A 27,654-nucleotide genomic window follows, 5' to 3' on the forward strand; every position below is an offset into this window, starting at 1 on the left:
CTCATCTCACTCTCTCTCTCTCTCTGCGCAAAATCCCTCGTCCATTTCCCTGTCTCCATCTCTCTCTCTCCCTCCTCGTTCACATAACCCTCTTGTCTCGCCTTCCCCCACACTTTCCCTCCTCTTTCAACTCTCTCCTGCCTCCTCCCTCCCACTTCTTTCACTTCTTAGTCGTCGTCGTCCTCATCCTCACCCCCCGTCACTCTTACACACATTTCTCGATCCTCCCCATTTTCTCCTTGCTCCTTAACCTCGCTCAATCCTCTTTTCTCTTATTCCTCCTCCACCTATCAATCCTCCTAACTCGTTTTCTTCTTCCTTCACTGCTCCCCCTCCATTTCTCTCAGCTTGTCCTTCCTCCTCTCCCCCTTCATTGTTTGCCGCTCATCCTTCCCAGTTTTCATCCCCTATCTCACACATTTTACCCCCCTTCTCTCTCTCTCTCTCTCCTAATCTCGCAACTCTCCAATTCCTCCTCCCCTTTCTTGCCTCTTCACCTTTTTTCCCTCCTCCACTTATGTCCCATCCTACCTCCTTCCATCATCTCTCTCCTCCCTTCTCAACCTTTTCCTTCATATCTATCTATCTCTTTTCTCGCTTCTCCGTTCTCTTCTTCCCGCCCTCTTCCTTCCTCTTCCCTCTTCTCTCACTTCCGTCTTCACCTGTCTCTCTCATTTTCCTCATCCCCATGCTTCCCCTTCCCTCCTCTCTCGCTTCTCTTCTTCCCTCTCACATTTTCCTCCTGCCCTTTCTTCCCCTTCCTCCTCGCTCACTTCTCTCCTTTCTCCTCGCTCACTTCTCTCCTTACTTCTCTCTCACTTCTCTCCTCATTCTCCTTCCAACCCTCATTTTTCACCTCGCAACCCCGTCACATCCAATACTCTCTGGGTATAAATCTCTCACACTCGATTTTCTTGTCCCAGTTACAATTTTATTTTTCTCTCCTGTTTACAATTCACGCGAGAGAGAGAGAGAGAGTCGACTAATTAAAGCCTAAAAAAAAAAGGCCCCTTTATCTTATCTTCCCTAAACTCGATCCAGCAACATTTTCGTCAGCTAATTAAAACTACATTCAAAATTCGTGCTAGTAAGCTCATACTTATTATTTTATTTTACAACTACCTTTCCCTAACTATCTCCATTTACTACTACTTTTAATCTCGCTCTCTTCGGCAACTTCGCCAGCTGATTAAGAGAGCATTTTAAGTTGAGGTTTATTGTATTACTAACTTCCTTCACTTAAACTACTTCCTTTTTCTTCCCCTTTACTCTTGCTCAACTTGGCAGCCTAATACTGGCGGGCACTCACCTCATCCACCTCACTTCTTTTTTTTTATATACTGTACGTGTAATTTAAACGACATAATGCACCCGTGGGCAAAACAGAGCATCTTATTCTAGGGACGGTTGCTATACCAGAACTTTCTATTTCTCCGTGTCCTCGATCATTAACTCAACCACGACATTCCCTCCTCTCTCTCTCTCTCTCTCTCTCTCTCCATTTAGCACACACTGGAATTTCGGTTGCGGGGCCTGAAATTTCTCTTTCTGTCTACGATTAATACCTAAGTATGTCATTTTTTTTTTTTCGTATTTTTTGTCGTCACGGGCAAAATGATGCATCCGCCTACAAAAACACCTTAACGGACGGCTGCTGGACATAAACTTTCTCTCTGTGTCCTCCTCCTCCTCATCTTCCTCTTCCTCCTCATTATCATCATCATCATCATATCACCACCACCACCACCACCACTATGATCATCCGCTGCTCTCTAATTTTAGCCACGTTTTTCTCCTCCCATTAGTCTGCCGGTCTATATATTTGTTATTCATTTCTTTTAGTTTTGTTACGTTACTTGTTATGGTGGCTTTTTGTGCCCAGGAAGCCCATATACGGATCTCTTAACTCCTGGACTACGACGTCCTTCCTGAGTTGAATGACCTCGGCTGAGGGTGGCAAGTTAAATTTTGTCATTGTTTTGCGGGAAATGTAAGATTTTCCTCTTCACCCCTTCTACAAAAAGTCTGAAGTTAAAAAAGATCGTCTGGTATAACAAGAATAAAGCAGAAAAGGCACTACTGTACTTTTTTTTTCCTTCACGTAGCCTATAACCTTTTCTCAACTACTCCTATCACGACCATGGAATTTGCGTGCGCGCTACACACACACACACACACACACACACACACACACACACACACACACACACACACACACACACACACACACACAGCACTGCATTCCTTCCTTTCAACGTCTCTCGCCCTCTCAACTCTGTGGGTCTTAAGAAAGATCCAATTAAACTGCCCTGCGCCTGCCTGGGATCGACCTCGCATCCTTTCAAACAAGACAATTCTCTTACCATCTTACCATCAAGTACCCGTGTGCAGTAAAATTTATTTTTAAATCCTATCAGTCAAGCTGTCCTTCCTTTCCCTTATTTTAATAATTATATTCTTGCTACGTTCACAATAACAGCTTCAGCCGTGACAAGATCTTTCGTAACCAAGAATTAACAACGTAATCCGACTATCAGATCAACACCTAAATCTATTCACCAGACTTGCCATTACCATGAATACACACACACACACACACACACACACACACACACACACACACACACACACACACACACACACACACACAAATGCACAACTCAAATCTACCCTGTTCCCAATTTGCCGACAAAACTAATCAAATGTACAACGTCGATTAACCACAACTGAAACCACACACACACACACACACACACACACACACACACAGACTTGCTAACCCAGAAAAAAATATGCATCTCTGCCAATTTATTTATCAGGCGACCCAAAATTACATCTCACAGTGACCAAAACTTATTTAACATACCTAAATCACCCCTTACTAAACAGACCAAACCAGCTCTACTTAGACAACCTACTACGCGACCCAAATATACAACTGCGAGTAACGGAAACTGATACTCAACCCTCAACAACAAAAGAAGAAGAAAATGTCTTGCAAGACCGGCCCACAAACCAGCTCGTCCATACACCTTACCTGGCCAAACAAGTTACCTAAAGAAGTTTCACCTTGGCAGATAGCCAGGAGGTAGGCTAGGGGAGGTAGGTTGCAGGTTCGCGGTGAATGAGAGAGAGAGAGAGAGAGAGAGAGAGAGAGAGAGAGAGAGAGAGAATCTAAATGTGTATGGGGAATTACCCTAGTGAAGTTTTGTGTGTGTGTGTGTGTGTGTGTGTGTGTGTGTGTGTGTGTGTGTGTGTGTGTGTGTGTGTGTGTTGCCTCACTCCTAAACACATACTGATGCAATACATTACAGCTGTGCACGTCTACCTAATCACTTATTACTTTCCACATTTCACAAGCTCACTGGGAAGGACATCCTGCTTTTACACAAATTTTACACCTTAAGTACGGTCACATCTCAAGTTATTTTTCCTGCCTCCTAAACTGCTGTGTTGTGCATGAGGGTCCCATTTCGAACAGGAGGGGGTACGCTATTTTCTTCAATTGTAACTGCTGACTGATATCTCCAGTCATTTTTTTTTTTTTTTGCTTGGAAGATACTTTTCAAACTGAAGCGTTTAGATACAGCCTTCATTTACTCCTACACTACATGATGTTCTCCTGAACTAAAAAATCCTTTAACAGCAGCAAGTACAAAATAAAAGCATGTCACCATACTGAAAGAGCTAACGGCATTTCGTACCAAAATCTGGTACCTCACGGTCACTTCTACAATATTTACTCGTATCGATGACGTCCATACTGTACATGAAAGTTTGTACAGGGTATATGACAGCAGCTTTTATCAGCAGGTATCGGTCAATAACCCCTTCAGTACAGTGACGCTTTTTGTCAGTGACCACTATCTCCACACTGTTTTATTCAGTACAAAAAAATCCCCTCATAATGCCGTATTTAATGCGGCAAAAACAATCTTCAATAAACTTTTTTTTTTTTTTTTTAAGTTTATGCTTGCTACCATCAGCCGGTTTTTTTTTCAAACATCTGTAGTAGGTGGGGGAACCCACCCTTCGTTCATCTGATGTAATGCTACCTTAACTTGATTCTGCATTCACTGACAAGCCAAACATTTTCTTGTAGTCATGCAAATAATCTACAACGCTGGGTGGTAACCATATAACCAAATGAACGCCCAGTCTATTGGGTTAACATGGTCCAACTAGATGTGACTCAAAAAGGATTAAAGCTGCGGGGTGAGATTAGAACTTGCATAATGCCACTCAGGGAAGAGCAACTGGTCACTCTAATGACGGTACGAAGCAGCCATGCCCCGGGGCCGCAACGTTCCTGAAGGGGCAATAATAGACCGGATGGTAGAATGATAGATAGAAAAGATACCTCGTATGGAAGGTGGCACAAACCGAATCCATTAGCTTTCAGTTGGATGACACCAACCCCTTGAATACAGAGACATTCTCTTTTATTCTTGCCATCTCTTGAGGATTTTTGTCGGCTTAAGAAAGACTCCGAACTGGAGGGGTTGCAAACAACCTTAATAAATCCCTTCAAAACCAGAAGCCTTACACAGGTCGAATGAAATCGTCTGGCAGCAGCAAGAGTAACTAACAAGGACGTCACCCGGATTCAAGGGATTATAAAGTGTACTGTTGTTACCACCTGGGATTTAAAAAACTAACCAAATAAGCAGTCTTCTTCACCGCTACCAACGGCGGTTCGGCTGATGGACAATATCGACCCTCAGACTTTTAAAAAAGACCCGTTAAGTGGAAACCGGTATTAAGAAGAAAAGTTTATAGTGCTAGGCAATCCTCTTCGTATTTATCATGGACCCAAATCATCTCACAGTTGTGTCTTTTTTCCTACTGTATTCCAGCTGAGAGTTATGCGAGCTTGACTGTTCATACTGTCACCATCAACCACCTCACAGTCGGGACAACTCCACTGTTTTGTTCTACTGAGGCCAAGCGATTTTGTGACTGGCAGTGAATCATAGGAATCTGAATGTTAACCAGTATGCAAGACGAACATATCTCCACAGCAGCTTACTATTGTTAAAAAGATTTATTTATCTTAGTTTATTTCCCATGGTTGTTCAATCTGTATATGGATGGGGTTATAAAAGGGATACTAGGTAGGGCAATGGATGCTGAAACAGCCCTAATGAGAGAGGGTAGTGTTTGGAAACTACCTGTACTGTTGTCTGCAGATGATACTGTATTGTTACGTGAAGAAGAGGGGGGCCTGCAAGGCCTGGTGAACGAGTTTGGGAGTGTGTCCAAGAAACTGAATCTAAAAGTGAATGTAGGGAAGAGTAAAGTTATGGTCTTTGAGAGAAGTGAAGTCAGTGAATGTACAGTGAGGTTGGATGAGGAGGAAATGGAAAATGTGAGTGCGTTTAAGTACCTGGGTAGTGTGATGAGTAATGATGGAAGTTTAGACGGTGAAGTACTTGAAAGGGTTCAACAGGGAAGAAAGGTTGATTGCTCTTTGAAAGCAGTGATAGGGAAAAGGGATGTCATCATGGAAGTAAAGTCACAGCATGACAGTATTGTGATACCAACTCTAACGTATGGAAGTGAAGCTTGGACCATGTTGGAAGGACAAGTCAAGCGTAAGAGCAGTGGAAATGAGTTATCTGAGAGGAGCATGTGGAGTTACATGGAGAGACAGACTGCCAAATGAGGAAGTGAAGGAGCGTTGCGATGTGGATGTGGATGTGACAGAAAACGTTAGGAGAAATACACTGAGGTGGTTTGGCCATGTGGAAAGGATGGAGAGCGAGAGCCTAACGAGGAGTGTGTATGCGAGTGAGGGGGAGAGGGAGGGGGAAGCCGAGGATGAGAAGGAAAGATGGAGTGGAGAGGTATATGAGAGAGGGGGCGTGTGAGCTGGGAGCAAGGCAGTGAAGTGGCATTGGACAGGGCGACGTGGAGGAGATTTGTTTGTGGCCACCCCTTACGGGATTGAGGCGTCTGACCATAGACTGATAGATAGTTTTTCAATCGCACTAGCTATTCATTCTTATACAACTAAACCCCTTCAGTTCAATGACGCATTTTCCTTTATTCTTACCATCTCCACACGATTTTATTCTGCGCAGTACAGAGTTTTTTTTTAACCCTTTCAGTAGTTCCTTCAGCAGCAGGTTATCCTTTGCTAAATGAGATTATCTGCCAAAAGCAAGAAAATACGTCCTAGGGCAGAAAGGATTAATTCAGAGAGCGTATGTAAATCTGGAGCCTGAGCCCTGGAATCCCTACCTCCAGCGTGTAAAAAAAAAAAAAAAAAAAAAAAAAAAAAAAAAAGGTTCTTTCTCAACACACTGCAAGATAATACAGCACAGACTCCCACATTAACTACCACAAGGCTCCCCTAAGCAGTATTCAGTCCTCTGGTAATGTCGTCGTCATCATCATCATCATCATCATCATCATCATCATCATCCCAACCCTGATTCCCTTTTAAAGATGGAGTGAAGCAGGACCCAGAAACAATGAAAGAAGGTACAAAAGCTGGAAAACTAACTGGTTAACAGGATAACTCCTTCATTACGAGCGACATTCCTTAAGCTGTATAAAATCGCTTCGTTGTACCAAACCATAACTATCGTCATTATCCCAACTCCAATATCGCTAAGAGATGGGGTGAGGCAGAATCCAGAAACAATGAAAGAAAAAGCTTTTGAACGGCATTAAACAGTGTGACAGCAAGAATACGTGTGAATGAGTTGGCTAGAAAAAAAAAAAAAAAAAATCGTACTGAATACAACCATCTACGCGTATCAACGACACTTAAAAAGGTCATCGAAAAGAAAGCATTATCCCCTCGTCCGATGACGTAATTTATTATATTCTTACTATCTCCCGACGATTATACGGGGTGACCCAAAATGAATGCAACCCTTAACACTAGGAAGATGTAGGGTCATCACTCGTGGGAGGCAATGGTCCCAGCCACCCTACACACCTCAAATCAAACGATGTGGCTGCGGCAACGATTCGGGGATCAACTGGTATGACCCTGAGTGGGCCCCACATTCACCCGACCTGAATCACCCTGATTTCTATCTGTGGGGTTATCTGAGGGATCATCTTTATAAAAATCACCATCAGACAATCAGAGACCTAAAAACATAAAGCACGACCAACATCAGAGCCATATTCCAAAGAGGTCCTTTGCGTTCAAGAGTGCCTACGAAGTCCAAGTGGTCATTTGGAACACATTTTGGAAAGGTCATAAAAATCAGACCAACTGAACTGCAGAACCCAAACTTTCAGGACTGTTCTGTTATCAACTCAGCTTAACATGAATACACAAAATAAAGCACATCTCGGATCAGTTGTATAAATGACACGCGCTTTTATAAGTTGCATTCATTTTGGGTCACCCTGTATTTAAACACTGAGGGAGACTTTCAAACAGGAGGGGTTTGATGCAGTCTTCATTACTTCAGTACGCGATTTTTTTCATGGGCTGAATACAAGCGTCTGGAAGTAGGAAGTATAACTTACAAAATGGCGTCATTTGGATAGAAAAGGTTAAAGGGACGTCTGGCTAACACCGTGTTAGCCAGGCTAAATACTTATCGGTCATGAAAGAAAGGACACAATCAATGTTTTCAAATCCCTGCCTCTCATCAGTTTATCAACAGACGTACTGTACTGATAACCAACCCTCTTTTTTACTATATCATATACCAGGAACAGGCATCCCAATAGCTTTCCATTAACTTCTATGAAAGGCATTTAATATCAGCAGGGTTCATAGCCCACTACAGCGCGATTTAAGCAACCTGACGAGCATCCCTAAAACCTTTCAGCCCAGTTCATGGCCAAGTATTAGTCAAAATGAATAGTCAGTTTGACTGATAGCCATGGAAACCCATTCCTACCTTATACCCTAGCCTCACCGATTTCATACAACCACGATTTAACATTCAAGTCGTCAGAAGAAAACATATCAACTATTATCGTCGAATATACTGCCAGGCATCACCGGTAACACTTTTTATATCCGACAGTCATAATTTACCAAGTATAATCATTATACAAACCGTGACAAGCCAAAGCGCGCTATTGGAGCTCATGACAAGGCGTACTCCGGCAACTGTTCTCATTCTAGGTGGGCTGAGATCATTGGCCCTCGTCAACATGCACTTCATCGTGTACAGTTATCCCCACAGGCGTTGTTTCATACCTAGCCTACACCTCGTAAGATAGGTCGTGTTCTGAGTGACACAGGAGTCTTCGTACCGCCTTCTTCTTAAGGAGTTATTATGAATATTAAACTTTCACAGACTTTTTACGTTATTTATATAGTTCTATTATCAACATTTTCCCTTCGGTAACATAAGAAAATAAACTGGCGTCATACTCAAAATAAACCGCTGAGGACGTGGTTTTAGGAAGCCTCTTTTGCAACGCAAAATACTGCCCTGTGTTCTCCAGTACCGGTTTCTTGGATGATATATAGGAAGATGTGGTGGCTTTAGTATGAAGACTCAGACAACAGACGAATGTGGCAAAATTTTCTCACTATGGATGATGTCGGTCGGCTGGAAAATGGTAGTTGGCTGTGTGACAAAGGGGTACTGGTTAGGCATATGTGAGAGTTTTGGGTGAGATGATATGGGTGAGTGGATGGATGGATGGATATGGGCAACAAAACGGATGGATGGATATGAGTGTCAAAATGGATGGGTGGTTATGAATGGATTGTTGACTGGGTGAGGTAACTGTTCTGGTTAATGAGGAGGAAAGATAAGGCTGATGTGTGTGTGTGGAACTAACAAAAAATGGGGTGGCAAGAGGGATGGTGCACTATAAATGAGGTGAAATGAGATGGGAAAGAACTTGTTAGGAGCAGACACTAAATACGGAGTACTGAAGAGAGAAACCTGTATTTTACGCTGCCTGGCTCTCACCTGAGAGTCCCGGGTTCGATTCCCGGCATATTGGTAATTTCTCAGACGGAGTACTGGTTGGAGGAATGGGAAGGGTGATATTGCTCCCACCGACACTAACCAGCTTGTTCCCTTACATCTCTAACCACAACTACCATTTTCATCATCCATGCGCTCTTACGCCCGTATTCTCTTGGCTTTAAAGATTGTGGAATTTCTACTCTTATCTACTTAGTCTGCATAATACACCTAAATATCCTACTGTATGTTACTGATGTAAATACTATCGATATTAAAACTACGTAAATCTATCTATCTATTGCCAGACGCCTCAATCCCGTTCGGGGTGGCCACAAACAAATCACCTCCACGTCGCCCTGTCCCCCGCCGTTTCACTGCCCCGCTCCCAACTCACACCCCCCTCTCTCATATACCTCTCCACCCCATCCCTCCATCTCATCCTCGGCCTCCCCCGCCCTCTTCCTCCCTCCACCTCACTCACATACACTCTCTTCGTCAGTCTTTCACCCTCCATCCTCTCCACATGGCCAAACCACCTCAGTGTATTCCTTCTAATGCTTCCTATCACATCCACATCCACATCCACGTAAATAACCTACAAAAATGGTGTACTAATGTAAAATAAATCGCTAGGGATAAGATACTACAAACCCTACCGCTAACAAACACCACTGCCAGTGCAACAACTACCATGCCTAACACTGACAACAACCAAAACTATCCCGGCATCATCCATCACACCCACCAACCGCTACCACAACCACAACATTCCGTACCCAAACAGCTGATGCAGCAGTATACCATCCTTGCCAAAACACCTGACCAAGTAAATCAGGTGTTGCTGAGCTGTGTGTAGCTCTCTTCACGCCCTATTATCAACCTCACACAAACCTGAAAAGCGCACTTCTTTAGTTGGTTTGTTTTTACCTGATGAAGCTGGGCCACTCCCAAACTTGAAAAGTAGTTCGCCATTGCAGAAAATTCGATGAGCCTTAGTTATGAGGTAGAGATAAGTGTGCTTGACAACTATAGTCTATTTGATTGACCTGTGCAGCTGAGATGTATGCGGAAAGTAGGGTGTGTTTGATACGCGGCTGCTGATAGGCTGCCGATGATGATACTGATGTATATGCAGGCATGTATTGTTGTACAACATGCGGGCGTAGGTGTACACCGTGGGTGGATATTGTAGCCCAACATGCGGACGTGGGTGTTCACCTTGAGTTGGATGTAGTGCAACATGCGGACGTGGATGTACACCGTAGGTGAATAATTTATTTCAAACGTCACTCATCGTTTTATGAAACTTTATAATCAACTTTAATTTTCTTTGACAACAGTATTCTTTGATAACAGTACACTTTTAAAGCTAATTTTGACCTCTTCAGCTTCGGAAATTATTCCTTATTTAATCTGGCGGCTTGTATTGAGGGCAGTTTAAAAAAATAAATATAAATGTGTTAAAATAAGAAGAGGTGTAGACTTAAATCATCGGCGGCCAATCAGCAGCAGCGATTCAAACACACCCTACTAAGCCCATGCATCCCAGCTGCACAGGTCAATCAAATAGACTATAGTCAATCGACCCTCTAATCTGACTATACTTAGTCATCAAATGCGGTGAAAGGGGTTAGGAATCTTCGTCATGTTAGAACAAGCGCACTACGGTAATCAAGAAGCCACGACGGAGGTAGCTGACCTGACTGAGGAACGGGTGGAAGAAAGGGTGGGAAAAGGAAATAGATGTAAAAAAAAGAAAGAAAAAAAAAACGGGAAAGCAGCGGGGCACGAACTGCTTTTTCTGAGACTGCCACATCATTCAGCTGCTCTTACATTTATCGGCAGGGCTGATACAAGTTTATATGATCTTTATATATACAAGTTTATATGATCTTTATATATATATATATATATATATATATATATATATATATATATATATATATATATATATATATAAACTTATTTTGTCATAACTAAATAAGTGGATATATGTGATATACCTATTAATAATAATGATTCTTGATACTGTGCCGTCAACATTAGCTTAAACAACAAGGGTAACACGTTCACACAGATATAATCCATCTAGGAATCGTTTATGATGCTAGTCTCCATCGAAATACAGAAAGAGGTAGGTTGTGCAAGACTGTTTTTTTTTTTGTGTGTGTGTGTGTGTGTGTGTGTGTGTGTGTGTGTGTGTGTGTGTGTGTGTGTGTGTGTGTGTGTGTGTGTGTGTGTGTGTGTGTGTGTGTGTGTGTGTGTGTGTGTGTGTGTGTGTGTGTGTGTGTGTGTGTGTGTGTGTGTGTGTGTGTGTGTGTGTGTGTGTGTGTGTGTGTGTGTGTGTGTGTGTGTGTGTGTGTGTGTGTGTGTGTGTGTGTGTGTGTGTGTGTGTGTGTGTGTGTGTGTGTGTGTGTGTGTGTGTGTGTGTGTGTGTGTGTGTGTGTGTGTGTGTGTGTGTGTGTGTGTGTGTGTGTGTGTGTGTGTGTGTGTGTGTGTGTGTGTGTGTGTGTGTGTGTGTGTGTGTGTGTGTGTGTGTGTGTGTGTGTGTGTGTGTGTGTGTGTGTGTGTGTGTGTGTGTGTGTGTGTGTGTGTGTGTGTGTGTGTGTGTGTGTGTGTGTGTGTGTGTGTGTGTGTGTGTGTGTGTGTGTGTGTGTGTGTGTGTGTGTGTGTGTGTGTGTGTGTGTCCGACTCTGGGCATAGGCTTCACAGCCTGCTTTCAAGGCCAAGTAGTCCTCCTACGTACCGCACACCTCTACTATGAAGGATGCAAACAGCAAACAAGAAATTTCTTTACATTGCCAGAACTCTTTCACAATGCTGAACACAATCGTTTGGAGGTAGCACGAATAAAATAAATAAATAAGATACATATAATCACACGGATGGGGCTAATGGACATAACTTCTAACCGCTTCGCCGCGAGAAACTTCCCCACAACTAACACAGACTAGGGTAGAAAAAACATGCCATGGTACAGACGACATTGTGGGGATACGGGGAAATTAAGGGTTGCTAGGGGCTGCGTGAATGACCTTGTGTAGCGATGTGTGGCCTGCAGGGGTGAGGGAGAGGTGAAAGGGGTGCATGAGGAGACATGGAAGCAGTGGTAGAAGTGCCTGGGTACCATGACAACAAAGGAAAGTTATATATAGCGCAGTCCATCCAAGCTGGTTTCTGGCACACATTCTGTTTGCTTTTATTCGCTGTTTGTATACGTCCTTCATCTTATAGAATATGATTGATAGGGTTAGGCATATGACAGAGGAGCTAGTTGGAGAAGAACAAGAGGGATTTAGGAAGGGAAAAGGGTGTGTAGATCAGATATTTGTTCTAAGATATTTAGTGGAGAAGTATCTAGAGAAGGGAAAGAAAGTGTATGCTGCCTTCATGGACTTGGAGAAAGCATATGACAGAAGAGATAGGCAAGGTATGTGGAAGGTATTAAGAATATATGGAGTGGAGGGGAAATTGTTGAGTGCTGTGAAGAGTATGTATGAAGGAGCTAGGGCTACGGTGCGAGTGGATGGCGAGCTGAGTGAGTTCTTTGATCTCAATGTGGGACTGAAACAGGGTTATGTGATGTCTCCATGGCTGTTTAATATATACATGGATGGGGTTGTAAAGGAGGCGCAAGGTAAGGCAGTGGATGTCGGGGTGGCTCTAATGAGTGAGGGTGAGATCTGGAAGATTCCGGTGTTGCTGTTTGCTAATGATACAGTACTGTTGAGTGAAGATGAATGGGAGTTGCAAGGTTTAGTGAATGAATTGGGGACAGTGTGTAGGAAGAGGAATCTGAAAGTTAATGTAAACAAGATTAAAGTTATGGTGTTTGAGAGGAATGAAATCACAGAATGTACAGTGAGGTTGGATGGTGAGGATGTGGAGAATGAGAGTGCATTCAAGTACTTGGGTAGTGTGATGGGTAAGGATGGAACTTTGGGGGATGAAGTGCGTGAAAGGGTACAGCAGGGAAGGAAGGTTGTTGGTTCACTGAAAGCAGTGATGAGAAATAGGGAGGTGAGTATAGAAGTTAAGAAGTCACTGCATGATAGTATTGTGATCCCTACCCTGACGTAGGGAAGCGAGGCGTGGGCCTTGGAAGAGGGGAACAGGTCAACAGTGAGAGCAGCGGAATTGAGTTACTTGAGGGAAGCATGTGGAGTGACATGGAGGGACAGGTTGACGAATGAAGAAGTGAAGGAACGTTGTGGGGTGGATGAGGATGTGGTTGAGAAGATTAGGAGAAATACACTGAGGTGGTTTGAACATGTGGAGAGAATAGAGAATGAAACACTGACTAAGAGGGTGTACGTAGGTGAGGTGGAAGGAGGGAGAGGGAGGGGTGGACCAAGGATGAGGTGGAGGGATGGAGTTGAGAGGTATATGAGGGAGGGGGGAGTGGGGTGGGTAGTCAAATGGGTGACAAAGAGACTTGGAGAAGTTTTGTCTGCGGCCACCCTTTGCGGGATTAGGGCGTCGGGCTATAGATAGAAAGACAGATTATTATTTTATTTTTTATTATTTTTATTATCATTATCATTCCATAATGGTGATCATCTCTACAATCCTTATTTATTCCCCATGATAATTTTACATTTTAACACACACACACACACACACACACACACACACACACTACTGAGGCTGTGCTCCAGTAATTACGTACAGGTGTTTGACGACAGAAGTCAAGCGGGTTGGAAGTCAAGCCTGTTGGAATGTGATGTGCAACTACTACATTCTCTGATGTATATGAGCGTGGGTGAAACGGGCACGTGGTGTAATGAATGATGTACCGTAGTGAGATCTGAGATGAGTCGTGTAGTGACGCTTCGGTGAGATGTGTGATGAATGCTGTAGTGCTAAGATGAATGGTAAAGTGAGATATGATGATGTAATGAATGATGCAGTGCGGCCTGAACTGCATGCTACACTGTGACGTGCCGTTGTGATGGCATGCGCTGAATGGTTCAGTCACTATATTTCACCACAGTGTAACATACAGTATAATGTTAAGATGAATTGTGTTTTGAAATGTAGTTGTACAATGAATGATGCAGCGATATGTAGTGCTTTGATGCATAAGGCAATGAAATGTGGCAAGCAATGTGACATTATGAATGATGTGTAATGATATTTGGTGCGATGATGTCTACTTGTACTGACTGTCATGAAAGGCGTGATGATGAAGAATATGCAGCAATACAAGGAGCTATAGTGTTTCGTTATGAGAGCAATGTAGTGGTGGTGGTGGTGGTGGTGGCGGCTGCATTAAGTGCTGAGGCAGGGGCTGTGTTGCGAAGGACAAGGACGTTTGGCAGTGAATATTAATGAAGCAACTGTCTGATGTAAAAGACTCATACATATTAATGTGCTGTGCATGGCGATCAAAGGTCCAACAGTTAAACTCACAAGCAAGTACATACACACACGCAAGTACACACACACACACACACACACACACACACACACACACACACACACACACACACACACACACACACACACACACACAGCACATCTTTCTGACCCCGTTTTACGTGCTACGCATGGGTCAGAATCCCAAGAGAGGGAATGCCACACACGTTGCAGGCCTGTCACTTACCCTTATTCTGGACTGCTGTAGCCTTGCCTTAGATCCCTATACACTGAATAAGAAAATTAGACTGGCTGTTACCTAAAAGTAGTGAATGACATAGGGCTCTGGAAGTAATAGCAGAATATTAGTGGTGGTGCGACAAAAACTGTGATGGTGATGGTGACGGTGGTGTGTGGTGGGGGAAGGTGGGTGATGACTAGGTACTACCAAAGTCGTCTATGGCGGTGAGAAATTTCTGAAGTGTATTTGTGAGAGGTGAAGGTGAAATGTGTACTGGAGAAGTGAAGGCGGAGAGGTGTGCTTAAGAGGTGAAGATGCAATGTTGGGGAAGTCTGATGGTGAGGGAAGGTCAGTGTGATACAAATGTGACACAGAATATCAGTGGTGATATGTGTTAGTAAATTATGCTGGCCATGTGAAGAAGTACACTGGTGAGACGCAGTGTAATGGTGTAAGCAAGTGTGGGTTATGTGCAGGTGAAGAATGGTGTTGTTGGAGGTGCAAAATGGATTTATGAGGAAGTTGTAGGGAGGCGAAGTGTGGTGTTATGAGGCGGTGACGTGCGGTGGCGTGAAGAAGTGCGGTGGCGTGAAGAAGTGAGGTGGCGTGAATAGGCGGTGACGTGCGGTGGCGTGAAGAAGCGCGGTGGCGGGAAGAAGTGCGGTGGTGTGAAGAAGTGCGGTGGTGTGAAGAAATGCGGTGGTGTGAGGTATGTGAAGTAGTGCGATGGTGTGAGGTAATGTGAGGTAGTGCCGTGGTGTAGATAATGTGAGGTAGTGTCGTGGTGTAGATAATGTGAGGTAGTGTCGTGGTGTAGATAATGTGAGGTAGTGTCGTGGTGTAGATAATGTGAGGTAGTGCCGTGGTGTAGATAATGTGAGGTAGTGTCGTGGTGTAGATAATGTGAGGTAGTGTCGTGGTGTAGGTAATGTGAGGTAGTGCCGTGGTGTAGATAATGTGAGGTAGTGCGGTGGTGTGAGGTACTGAACTAGCGTGATGAAGTAATGAGAGTGTGGCGGTGTGAGGAAGCCAAGGGAATGTAGAGGTGTAAATGTGACGGTGTGAGGTCAGGCAGTGAGGTGGTGAACGTCTGTGGTAAAATGTGACTGAAGTGTGGTAGCGAAATGTGGTATTGCGAGAAAGTGAAGCCTGGTGGTGATATGGCAGGTCCATTCCTCTCTCCAGCCTCTGTGTCAACATGATAGTGTATCTGCCCACCGTGCCTTCCACCATTAATGCCTATGTTCAATACTCATTACTCACGCGGCATTCTTCAACCCTCTCTCCCCTTGTTTACTGTGTAGTGGTGGTAGTGGTGGTGTGGTGTTGTTCCGATGGTGGTGTTTGTACTGTGGCTGTGGTGATGTGGTGGCTGTGGTTATGGCGATGCAGTGTTATATGGTGGTTGTGGTGTGGTTATGATGAGGTAGTCTTGACGTGCGATGGTGGTAGGTACTGCGGTGTGAGTACTGGAGTGTGGTGGTGTCAGTAAAGAAGTGTGTCGGTGTCAGTAAAAAAAGTGTGTCGGTGTCAGAAAAAAAAAAAAAAAAAAAAAAAAAAAAAAAAAGGTGTGGTTGTGTCAGTAAGAAAGTGTGGTGGTGTCAGTCATATAGAAGTGTGACGATGTCAGTAAAGAAGTGAGACCATGTCAGTAGAGAAGTGAGACCATGTCAGTAGAGAAGTGAGACCATGTCAGTAGAGAAGTGTGATGTCAGTAAAGATGTGACTGTGTAAGCAAAGATGTGTGATGGTACAAAGAAGTGTGGTATTATAAGTAAACTGTAATTGCTAGTATGGTGGTGTACGTGAGGAAGTGTGATGATGCAAGTATGTGTGGTGGTGGTACGGTAAACTTCTCTCTGCAACTAACCTAACGTCAAGAGTCAACACGATACGCTCCACTACCATTCCTTACAGCCTTCAAGTTCACGTTAAATATTCATTCTTCCAGGCAAGAGTTAAAGCAGTTTTAACTCTCTCTCTCTCTCTCTCTCTCTCTCTCTCTCTCGTATACTGTACAATGTGGGGTTACGAATTCTTGTGGTTAAGGTGCAGTGCAGAGACTATACAGTAGTGTGGTGCAAGTGGAGTGGTGGTTCAGTGTGTTTTGGAGTGCCGCTGTGGTGACGACAGTGGAGTAATATGGCGGTGTTGTGGTAGTGGTGGTGAGGTCGTTGTGGTGTGGGATTATGGCAGTGACATATGGTAGTGGTGTGGCTGTGATCGTGAGGTATTACAGCTGTGATGGTGTTGCGGTAAGGTGGTAGCGATGTCAAAGCAATGAAGCTGTTGTGGTGAGGTAGTGTTCTCAGGCAGAGATGTGGTTGCAGTATGAGGTGGCGTACTCTTTCCAAGTGCTCTGTGGTGTGGTGTGGTGTGGTGTGGTGAGGTGTGGTATGGTGTGGTGTGGTGTGGTGTGGTGGTTGGGTTATGGTGCAATGACTGTGCTGGTTGAGTAATGAGTATAATGTGTAGTGTTGTGTAGTGTGTAGTACGGTGCGGTGTGGTGTGATGTAGTTAGTGCGTAATAGAAGTTTCGTAGCTTAGTGTAGCAGGCTAAAAGTGTGTGTGGGGGGGGGGGAGCCGTGAGGTGCATGATGAATGTAGTGCAGGGCAGTGTAGTGTAGTGCAGGGCAGTGCAGTGTAGTGCAGGGCAGTGCAGTGTAGTGCAGGGCAGTGCAGTGTAGTGCAGGGCAGTGCAGTGTAGTGCAGGGCAGTGCAGTGTAGTACAGTGCAATGTAGAGTACTGGAGTATAATGCAGAATAGTGTAGTATAGTGCACTGTAGTGTGATGTGATAAATTGTGGTGTGGCGTGACGTGAGCGATATGATGTGGTATGGTATATATAATGCGGCAAAGTGCAGCGCAGCGCAGAGCAGTGAAGAGCAGTGCTGTGCAGTGCAATGCTGCGTAGTATTCAGTGTGTTAGTTTAGCGATTTTGTGTGGTGTAGAGTAGTATTGGTGGGTGGGTGTGTAGTGGCAGTGTCCGATGAATACTGAGATGGTGGTGGTCAGTGCAGTGCAATGTATTGTAGTTCAGTGCACTGTAAAGTGTAATGTAGTGTAGTGTAGTGTAGTGTATTGCAGTACATTTGTGTAATGTAGTGTAGTGTAGTGTAGTGTATTGCAGTACATTTGTGTAATGCGGTATAATGTAGTGTAGTGCAGTGTACACTTAGTGTAGTGCAGTATAGTGTAGTGTAATGTACTGTAGAGCAGTATAGTGTAACGTAGTGTGGTACGGCGTATTGCAGCTGTGTTGTGTACTGCAGCACAGTGTCACGTAGTGTAGTGTAGTGTGGTGTGGTGTAGTGTGAAGCGGTGCAGTGCGGTGCGGCGCAGTTCAGTTTAATGCAGCACATGTGTGATACAGTATAGGGTTGTGTAGTGCAACTTATTACAGTGCAGGGATTATGACTGCTTTGTGAAGTCATGTGGTGGTGGTAGTGGTGGTGATGGCGTCACATTGTTGGTTTGGCCAAAAGCAACAATTTCGCTTCCCTCATCAGTGCAGGGTAGCAATCATCCCCCTCCCTCCCTCCGCTTTTCTTCTCTTACTTTCCTGTCTCTCCGCTCTGTCTCTTGCTTCCTTCTCCTTCATTCCTCCATTCCCTATTCGTCTCGTTTTTTCTCCCCTATCCTTGCTCTATTACATATTCTACTCCTCGCCTATCTTCCTGCGCACTCCCAGTTCACTTTATCTCTCTCTTCCTCTCTCTCTCTCTCTCTCTCCCTGAATATTATATATATATATATATATATATATATATATATATATATATATATATATATATATATATATATCCAGCACTTCGTTTATATTCTTCACTTTCCTTACCATCCCTCTTCCACTCACTCTATACCATTCAACTATCCATCCTCCCCTTCGTCCTCCTCCTCAACATCATATCATCATCATCACCATCACGCCCTATCTAAACCTCCTACACTTCCACTTCTCAGTTCTCTGTTCTTTCTCCCTCACTTCCACCCTTATCTTTATTTCTTTTATGTCACCTTCCTCTTATCTACTTCCTGTCACCTCTACCGCTTCATCCACATTCTCCTCTCTCTCCATGGCAACAATTCCTTCTATTATCCCTTCTCCCCTCCAATCCCCTCCCCTCAGCCCGGTTCTAATTATCCCCTCCTTTCTCTGCAGCTCCCATTGCCTCACTCCCCCTCTCCCTGTTCTCACCTCCATGCTTGCCCCCGCCCTCGGTATCCCTGTCCCCTCATCCCCCTCCCTTCACATGATCCCCCTCTCCTCAATATTCTTTCTCATCCCCAGTCTCATCATGATACATGTCTCCTCTACACAAGACTCCCTCTCCCCTGATCCCCATTTTAACTTCTCTCCTCACGTTTTCCCCTGCTCTCTCTCTCTCTCTCTCTCTCATCCATTTCTCTGTCACTTCACAAGAATCCTCTCTTCCCCCATCCTCCCCTCACTGCTTCCCCTGACAAGATCTCCTCTCTTTCATCCCCTTCCACTTCACAAGAGACTCCCCTTCTCCTCATCTGTACTCCCCCTCCCTTTTTTTTATTGCCCTTACACTCCCACCACACAAAGGCCCCTTCCCTTCTACCACCTAACATCCCTACCTCTACCCTCCCTTCACAGCATCCCTCTCCCTTCTCACCCATCCCTCACCCTCAGATGCAATCTCACACAACCCACCTCCCTTCCCCTCAACAGACCCCTCTTCCTCCTATTATCCCCCCCTGCCCTCTCACTCTTTCCCCTCCCTTCCCCGTCCCCTTAACATGCAACAGCAGTGGATGCCAAGGTCGCTGCATTAAAGTAGTGGTGTGTGTGTTGTGGCATGACCGCTTGCGTTCATGTGTACGTGCTACCTGGATACCGTCCCAGCATCCCCCCTCCCCTTTTACTGTCCCATCCCCTCCTCACTTTCCATACTCTTAACGCCACCGTATTCTGACTGACACTGTAGGCTTCGTACCACGTTTCCCTTAGCTATTCATGATGACTATTACCTTGAAATTCTCGTGTATGTTCTTATTTTATCATGGACATAGTTTGCATCACTAAAAAATAAACAGCTGAAAATAAATGCCATGAAAAATGTAAAGCCACTCAGAATACGACCCTTAACTTTATTCCCGCTCTTTCCAGGCTACACAATAACTTTCAGCCCGATGGCACCTATTTCGTTTATTCTTGCTACCGCCACAGGAGTTCCTTTAGGGTAAGGTGGATGTCTCGTAGTGATGAGTAACAAAAACTCAAAAATGTGAGCTTCAGTACTATAGAGTCTTCTTCACTTATTTTGCTACCATCAAGTGAGTTTATCTGAGCAAATCTTTCGTAGTTATGGAGTTGCATAGTCTCCATTAATCCCTTCATTTAACATTGTTCTTGATACCGGCAGACGAGTTTATTCAACTTGGTGGGACACACTCCTAGTGAAGGAGTTGACAAGTGATGTACGAGAAAAAATAATGGCGTTGGATGAAGTTCATATGAGGCTGGGAGAAAATAGGTTGGAATAATTTAAAAGCTGATAAAATAATAAACTGGAGTTGAGTTGGGAATTAAATAAAATAATACAGCTGGGAAATGAGAGTATAATAAACTTAGAAGAAAGTTAGGAAAGGAAACTTGCAGATAAAGCTGGGGTAATATGAAAATTGGGATCAAATAATGAAGTTGGTAAAGAAAAAGTGCGGAAATGATAAGCACTAATTATCGAAGGAAATTCAGGTGGGACTGGAGGAAGATTAGCACTGAATAAATTTAACACCTTCGGGCCGAGGAAGCCCTTTTCCCTTTACTGTCATCCCCAAACGATTTTAATCAGCTCCGGGGAGCCTTTCATTAGCCCATCTAAAGGTGAATGAAATCCTCTGGAGATGGCTGGGATATATTTAAAAATACATGATCGACTGACGGGGTTTAGAGTAGCAATGCATGGATAGGATAAGAGAAGGTGTGGTATACTCGCTGACGCCCTAACTTTCTTTTCGCACACTTTTTTCTCTTATAGGTATTTTTTCTTTTACTCCTACAAAAGAGCGAATTAATAAAACTTTATTTTTGCTATTTCCAGACGATTTATACAATTAAGACGAAAACTTCGAACTGAGACGGCCAAATCTAAATTTTCCAAGTCAATGCATGGGGTCTCGCAAGATTAAGAAAATCATCTGAAGGCACGAGAAATAAACCAGTCTGGTACAGTCAAAGAAATAACCAGCTTCCCAGTTCCGTCTGAATAATATTTACAACTGCCGAAATATAAAAACTGTAAATCTTCCTCTAGTCCTCTAGTAGTGCGTGATTTAGACTGTTCGACTTCTTCCGCTATGTATTCATTACACTTTGGGAGGATACGTGTGTGTCTGTCTGTCTATCGGATTCAGTAGGTTAACACCTACACAGCTGGCGTACACAAGGTATCATGGACCAGAATATAACAAACCTCCCATATAAAGAAGAGGGAGAAGGAGATGTACGGCAGATAAAGGGGGAGAGATGATGTCCAGGAGAATGTATGGGCTGTTGGTGTGTCGTTGAAAGAGGGGTCGTTACTGTGTTGGAACAGAAATGCATGGAGGTTCCAAATGTCGAAGCCACCCCTCGTAAGAAGCGTCGTCGGGCAATTGACATACTGACAGGCAGATATGCATAAATAATCTGATAAGGCAGAAACACTATTGAACTTAAACCCAATGATTGCGGCTCAACATAACGTTGGTTTAGGTCCGGGGAAAGAAACTGTTAATAAGATTAATAATACGATACTTTTTTTTCCGACTCTGGGTATAACCTTGACGGTCCTTTCGCTGATGTCCAACAGTCCTTCTCCGTACCACATTTCTTCACATGTCACTATTTTGACGCTAATACCCACCGTCTACTGTATACTGAATACATACTATCACATTCAAGACTGGTGTGACGGTATTAGCCAGGATGTTTTTTGGACACGTCGGTAAATCTTGTGCAAGATCAGTAAAGACTTTTAACGATGTTCAAACCATCAGACAGGTCCCCGCTCCATCATGGGATTGAACTCGTATCTTTCCAGACAGCAAACCATATCTCTGATCACCAGACCATCCAGTGCAGCTGTGTACCCTCATCTGCCTCTGAATAATCAATTACTTTCCATAAAAGTGACGGTGGTATGCATCACATCCAGTTCCCGGGAGCAATTACAGTGCAGAATAGGTAATAAAGAACCACTTGGCCAAAGGAGTTGCATTACCATTTGCAATACGCAGGAGAGAGAGAGAGAGAGAGAGAGAGAGAGAGAGAGAGAGAGGTGCACACTGGGAATACTTGAGGTCTGTGGCTAATTTTCTTAGATATTACATACATACATACACTCGTACATTTAAATATGCGTGCATACAAATACATTCATCAGTAAGCTACTGCCCTAAGTCACGGTCACAGAACATAGGACACACGTTGCCATTGTAATTTCCACATATTAAAGCACTATAGACAAAACCCGCTCTTAACCACCGCATTTTCCATTGATTTTGGCTTAACAAAAATAAACGCACTATAAAATATGAGACCAATAAAATCTCTATTAGCCTCATACTCAATATAAGTCCGCTCCTAGAGACAGACCGTGCAAATGTGTAGTGCGTTGTGGCAAAGTGAGGATGTGGTTGTCATGGTGATATGGAGCAGAATAAGGCAGCATCACACGGGAAGAATGTGTATGAATGTGGTGAAGAGAACGAATGTGGCTGTGAAAGCATGACTGGTACAGAGAGGTAAAATGTGGTTGTGAGAACAGGAATGAGAGAGAGAGAGAGAGAGAGAGAGAGAGAGAGAGTATCTGGTAGTGAGATCATAAATGTGGTACAAGGAGGCAGCATGTGGTAGTGACGGCATGAATGTGGCAGAGAGATGCAGAAGATGGCTGTGAGAGCAAAAATGTGGCAGAGAGAGGCAGACTGTAGTAATAAGAGCATGAATGTGGCGGAGGGAGAAAGAATGTGCTTGTGAGGGCAAGAATATGGTATTGTACAAAGATACACAATGTGGTAATGAGAGCAAGACCGATGTGAATGTGGGAGCATGAATATGGTGGTGAGAGGATGAATGTCGTACAGAAAGGATGAATGAGGTAAAGACAGACGGTGTGTGACATCAAGAGACAAGTGTCAGTGAGAAGCCGTAGGAGGCTGTGACAAGCAAAGAGGTGACAGGGTGCGGTCTGTGTTCGGGTGGGAGGAGACAGTTGTATGTCATGATCACGGGGCACAACAAAAAACACAGACAACAATCTGGCAGCAGACGACCCTACCTAACGACGTTACGAGGGTACACCTCCCCAGTCGTCAGCCTTCCTCACTTCACCCTCCCATCCAACTTCATCTTCATCACAACCTCCCATCCCACCACATCCCATAATCCTACCCACACTCATCTAACTATTCCGCCTTACTCCATTTACTCTCCGACAACAATTCACTTCACCATCCTATCCCACAATACTCTGTAAAATCACCCTATTTCACTCCCCTCTCTTCTCCCTTTCACCACACCACTCAGGTCACGTCACATCCTCTTACATTCCACCGCTTGCTTCGTCACGTGTCACCTCACCCCACCTCCCTTCTCATGTTCTCACTGGTCCTTGCATAAGGGTGCTCAATGTCAGTGTCAGATTTTATTACGTTTACTTCCCTGGCGAAGCTGTACGATTATGACGTCATATTATAGCAGTTACTTCCCTACTTCGCTTTGTGTAAGACTAATACAAACGATTTTATTATTATTACTTCATGCTCCTCCATTATATAACCAAAATATTTGTAAATTCAGGATATAATAGAAGGTACGGAATGAGAAAATTAATCTCATTCTGATAACTGCAACAATCATTCATATGGTACTGAAGAGGGGATATTGAGTGAAAATCAATACAAGAAAATATTTACTCATTTTTTAATCCACTTATCCGTTTATCAATGAATCAATTGCTCTCTAGGGAGCATGGACGGTCGGGGCCTAGGTATTCAGTTTATTCGTTTCCAAACTAAACTGCCAAACAGTAGCAGGTATGAAAATACTACAATAAGTCACAGTACGAGTACAGTAATGCAGAGGTAAAAATTATATAAAACTAAAACTAATTCTGCACCTACGTGACTTGCTGGAGCACCAGCGGGAGTTGTGGTGGTAAGGCTTCTTCCTCAACAATTAGCAAGCGTTAATATACCGAGGAATTTTCAAATTTCATGGTGTTAAATGGACCAAAGGTGAGTGTGTGTGTGTGTGTGTGTGTGTGTGTGTGTGTGTGTGTGTGTGTGTGTGTGTGTGTGTAGAGAGAGAGAGAGAGAGAGGGTGATAATTTGACCATTACTAATGGTAGGGAAACCGAGAAAAGCTGAAGGTCCGATAAGAACTCAGGTCGGATCGGAAAACCAGAATGGATGAAGCAATGGAGGGTGACAGTATACTCCTTATCTCGGCTAGCGATAAGGCAGGCTAGATGATACCATGTGGGGGCGGTAGGGGTAGAAATGGTATCAAGGAAATAGAATAGTTTAGAGGGGGAGGGGGATGATCGGTTGAAGATACGAGTGAGGGATACAAGTGGAGAAAAGGGGGGATGAGGAGGAAAGGTGAGGGGAAGGAAGAAGGTGCAATGGACAGACACAGGTGGAAGACATGGGTGCGGGGAGAGGGGTGCGGGGAGAGGGGTAAGGGGAGAGGGGTAAGGGGAGAGGGAGGGAAAGACGAGAGATGCGATGGAAAAGGAAATAGAGGAAACATTAGAGCGACGAGGTAGCGGGATCGGGGAAAGGACAAGGAGGCAGGGGACGCGAGGAAAAGTCAAAAGGGTGAAAGAGTACTGGAGAAGGATGAGTGGACAGGGATACATGTACAGGAAAGAAATCTGTGTGCGTGTTTGGGGGGGGACGAGGAACCATAGGAAGAAGAGGGGAGAGAGGTAGAAGGAAAGAAAAATGAAAGAAAATAGGTGCAGCGAAGGAGGATTTAGGAGAAAAGGGTGGGGGAAGATAAAAGGAGAGGAGATACTGATACAGTAGGTGGATGAGAATGGGACAGAAGAGGACTGAAGGAAAGAAGGAAGGATGACAGAAAAGGGCAGTCATCCGAGACAGCACTGCATTGAGTGAGTGGATGGTGAGCGCCCTCACCTACCACTCTCGTGTGTATTATATATACATCGCGCCCCGCCAGGGTAATAAACTTTGGGAGCGTTCTTCCGGCCACATACAGCTTTGGCGGACATTAGGGGTGCTGTGGCTGAACCAGTGTCGCATACTATAACGTAAGCTTACACCTAGTCGGCTTGCGCGGGCCGATTACACTTGGTTCACAGACTACACACACATCCAAAGCCACTACAACACTACAATAACACATACATGCACTTTTCACCCTACATACAATCTCTACCAGACAGCCAAAGCCATTTGGTAGAGAAACATAGGCTGTATCGTCCCCACTTCGGCCGGGATAGGCCGGTCCTGCAGTGGACCCTCAAACGGCTGATGATTATATATTATATATATAAACATATATATATATATATATATATATATATATATATATATATATATATATATATATATATATATATATCTTAATCATCAGCCACGCAGGAGACGGTAAGTCAAGATATGCAGGTGACATTATTATTATGGGGGTTTGTAGCGACACCAACCTCACTTAACCTTGAGAAAGGTTTGTTCACTACGATTTAGAAAGGGAAAAGAAGAATATGTACTCACTGCAGGATGGCGGAGTAGAAGGAGTGAGGGATGGCCGCCATGAGCCCAGCGCCGTCGCCAGTATCATTGTCGCAGGAACACGCCCCTCGATGCTTCATACGAGACGCCAGCTTCTCGGCGTCACGGATCACCTGCCGGCGCAACAGGCCATGTATTGATCACTAGAACCAAGCCACACCTACCTACATGCCACACCTTAAATGACACACTTGCACGCCATATCTTTACACACCACACCTAAACTGCAAACTCTTTTACACCACATCGTAACATCTTACTTCTAAGACGCTACACCCTCATACACCCTGCCTTCACATACCACACCCTCATACACTGCACCCTCACACACCAACAAATAGCACCAAGGGACGGCCACCATAGGTATCAGTGTCTACATACGACATGGTTCTCCAAAGCACGGCAAGTTAAAAAAAAAAAAAAAAAAAAAAAAAAAAAAAAAATGCAGTTACAAAAAACTCCCCTACTTGTTCTCCACTGACCATACTCTATTGTATGAAATAAAATGAGCACAAATAATTCTTATATAAACACACACATAAATTTTACCTATCTATCTACCTACCTATCTATATCTATCTATCTATCTATCTATATATATATATTATGTAGCTATATACAGAGAGAGAGAGAGAGAGAGAGAGAGAGAGAGAGAATAGACAGGAAAGAAATGGAAGAAGCAGTACTTTGTTGATTTGGAGAAGGTCTTTGACGACGTCTCTAGCGAGGTGGTGAAGTGGGCACTGAGAAAGCTTGGATTCAAGGAATGGCTGATTAGAGTAGTTATGGCCAGGTGTGGCATGTGGATTCTTGCACTCTGGTTGAGTGAATGGAGATTTGAGTAATGAGTGTTCCAAGAATGTTGGAGTACATTAGGGGTCAGTCTTGAGTCCCTTATTTTTTGTCCTCGTGCTAGAAGCTCTCTCACGTGACTTCAGAAATTGGACTCCCATGGAGATGTTGTAAGCTGATCACTTTGTGCTGACTGCAGAGAATGAAAGGTAGGCGGAGGAATGATTTAGGAAATGAAGAGATGGAATGGGGCACAAGAGTCTGAGAGGAAATGTGGATAAAACAAAAGTGATGATATCTAGGACTGGTGGAGGTACTACCAAAGCAGAGGGAGTGTGGTAATGTGCGGTTTGCCACTAGGGTGTGGGAAGTGACTATATCTTGTTCAGTGTTTGTAATAAGCGGGTGCATAAGATAGGCTATGTGGTGGTACTAGAGATGGACTGCGAGATAATGCTGATTTCCTGCGTACAGTCTGTCGGAGAGAACATGTATAGATTATCAGGCGTGAATGGACTGATCGTGCTGGAGAGTCTCTTGAGTCTGTATACAAGTTTTATGTGGGGGACATGTTACGTGATGGAGGTGTTACTGGAACTATCTGGCTAGGGAAAGGAGTGACGGGAGGAAGTTCAGGGAGCTGTTGCCTCTCCTGACACTGAGAGGGCCCTTTCTCCGTGCTAAGGGATCTTTGTATGCGGCATATGTTTGGAGTGTAATGATGTTTGGTAGTGAGACCTGGGGAGGAAGGAAGAGGATATTCGTAGGCTCAAGCGTACAGAAATGACAATGATTAGATGGATGTGCAGCACGTCCTTGAATGTGAGGCCTGGGGGAAGAGTGGGCTAGGTTTACGACTAAGGGGTTGTGAGGAAGGAAGAGACTGGAGTGTATTGCTGTGATGTGGAGGGGTAGACTGGGATGGTCTGAGTATGTTGAGAGGATGGAGGATAGCAATTGGGTGCGGAAGGTAAGAAGTGCGAACGTACAGGGTAGGGATGCGAGAGACAGACTGACGATCTGCGACAAGGTCATAGAGTGTGACCTCAGAGACAAGGAACTGAAAAGGGAGGCTACAATTGATCGAGCAGCTTGGAAATCCGCTATTAGGTTATCAATGCCGACGCAAGCAAGCATGTTAAAGCCTTCATAGACGATACGCGAAACGATGTGTTACCATTATAAAGGGTGATTCAAAAGTGAGGTTACATAGGGAAACTGTATGAGGGCAGTCAATGACACCATAAATTTCACGACCTTCCGAAACGTGATACGTCACTGGAAGGATTATCTACATATGTGCACTGCTTTTGACGATGGCCATATCAAACAGGTGCTGTGGTTACTCCTTTGTATCAGTACATACCGGTAATACATTACCCTATGCAATTTTACTTTTAAATCGCCAAGTTATGACTTGCTTACCGTCTGTAATAAATTCAGTCTTGATTCTAAGGGCCAGTTCCAATTTCATTTTCTTCAGTCATTTTAATGTGCCTTCCCGACCCCTGTGGCTCATTTATATGCCTAATCAATAGCGTTACTCTGTGTGTTGTGAAAGTGAACTGAGCGGATGTCTGCGAAG

The 27,654-nt window shown here is 44.1% G+C and overlaps 1 protein-coding gene across 1 annotated transcript in view; it reads right to left on the reverse strand.

Annotated features, from left to right (window-relative positions):
- Window positions 1-27,654, reverse strand: part of LOC145413616 (uncharacterized) — a 569,601-nt gene that overhangs the window by 520,662 nt on the left and 21,285 nt on the right. Inside the window, exon 2 of the mRNA XM_080283270.1 lies at window positions 25,260-25,390. Coding sequence (XP_080139396.1) covers window positions 25,260-25,357 — 98 coding nt within the window. The 5' untranslated portion in view covers window positions 25,358-25,390. The remainder of the gene's footprint in view (window positions 1-25,259; window positions 25,391-27,654) is intronic.

This window comes from Coenobita brevimanus, chromosome 97 (genome assembly GCF_032717465.1).
Source record: "Coenobita brevimanus isolate Jiangsu-jjx chromosome 97, ASM3271746v2, whole genome shotgun sequence".
Lineage (NCBI taxonomy): Eukaryota > Metazoa > Arthropoda > Malacostraca > Decapoda > Coenobitidae > Coenobita > Coenobita brevimanus.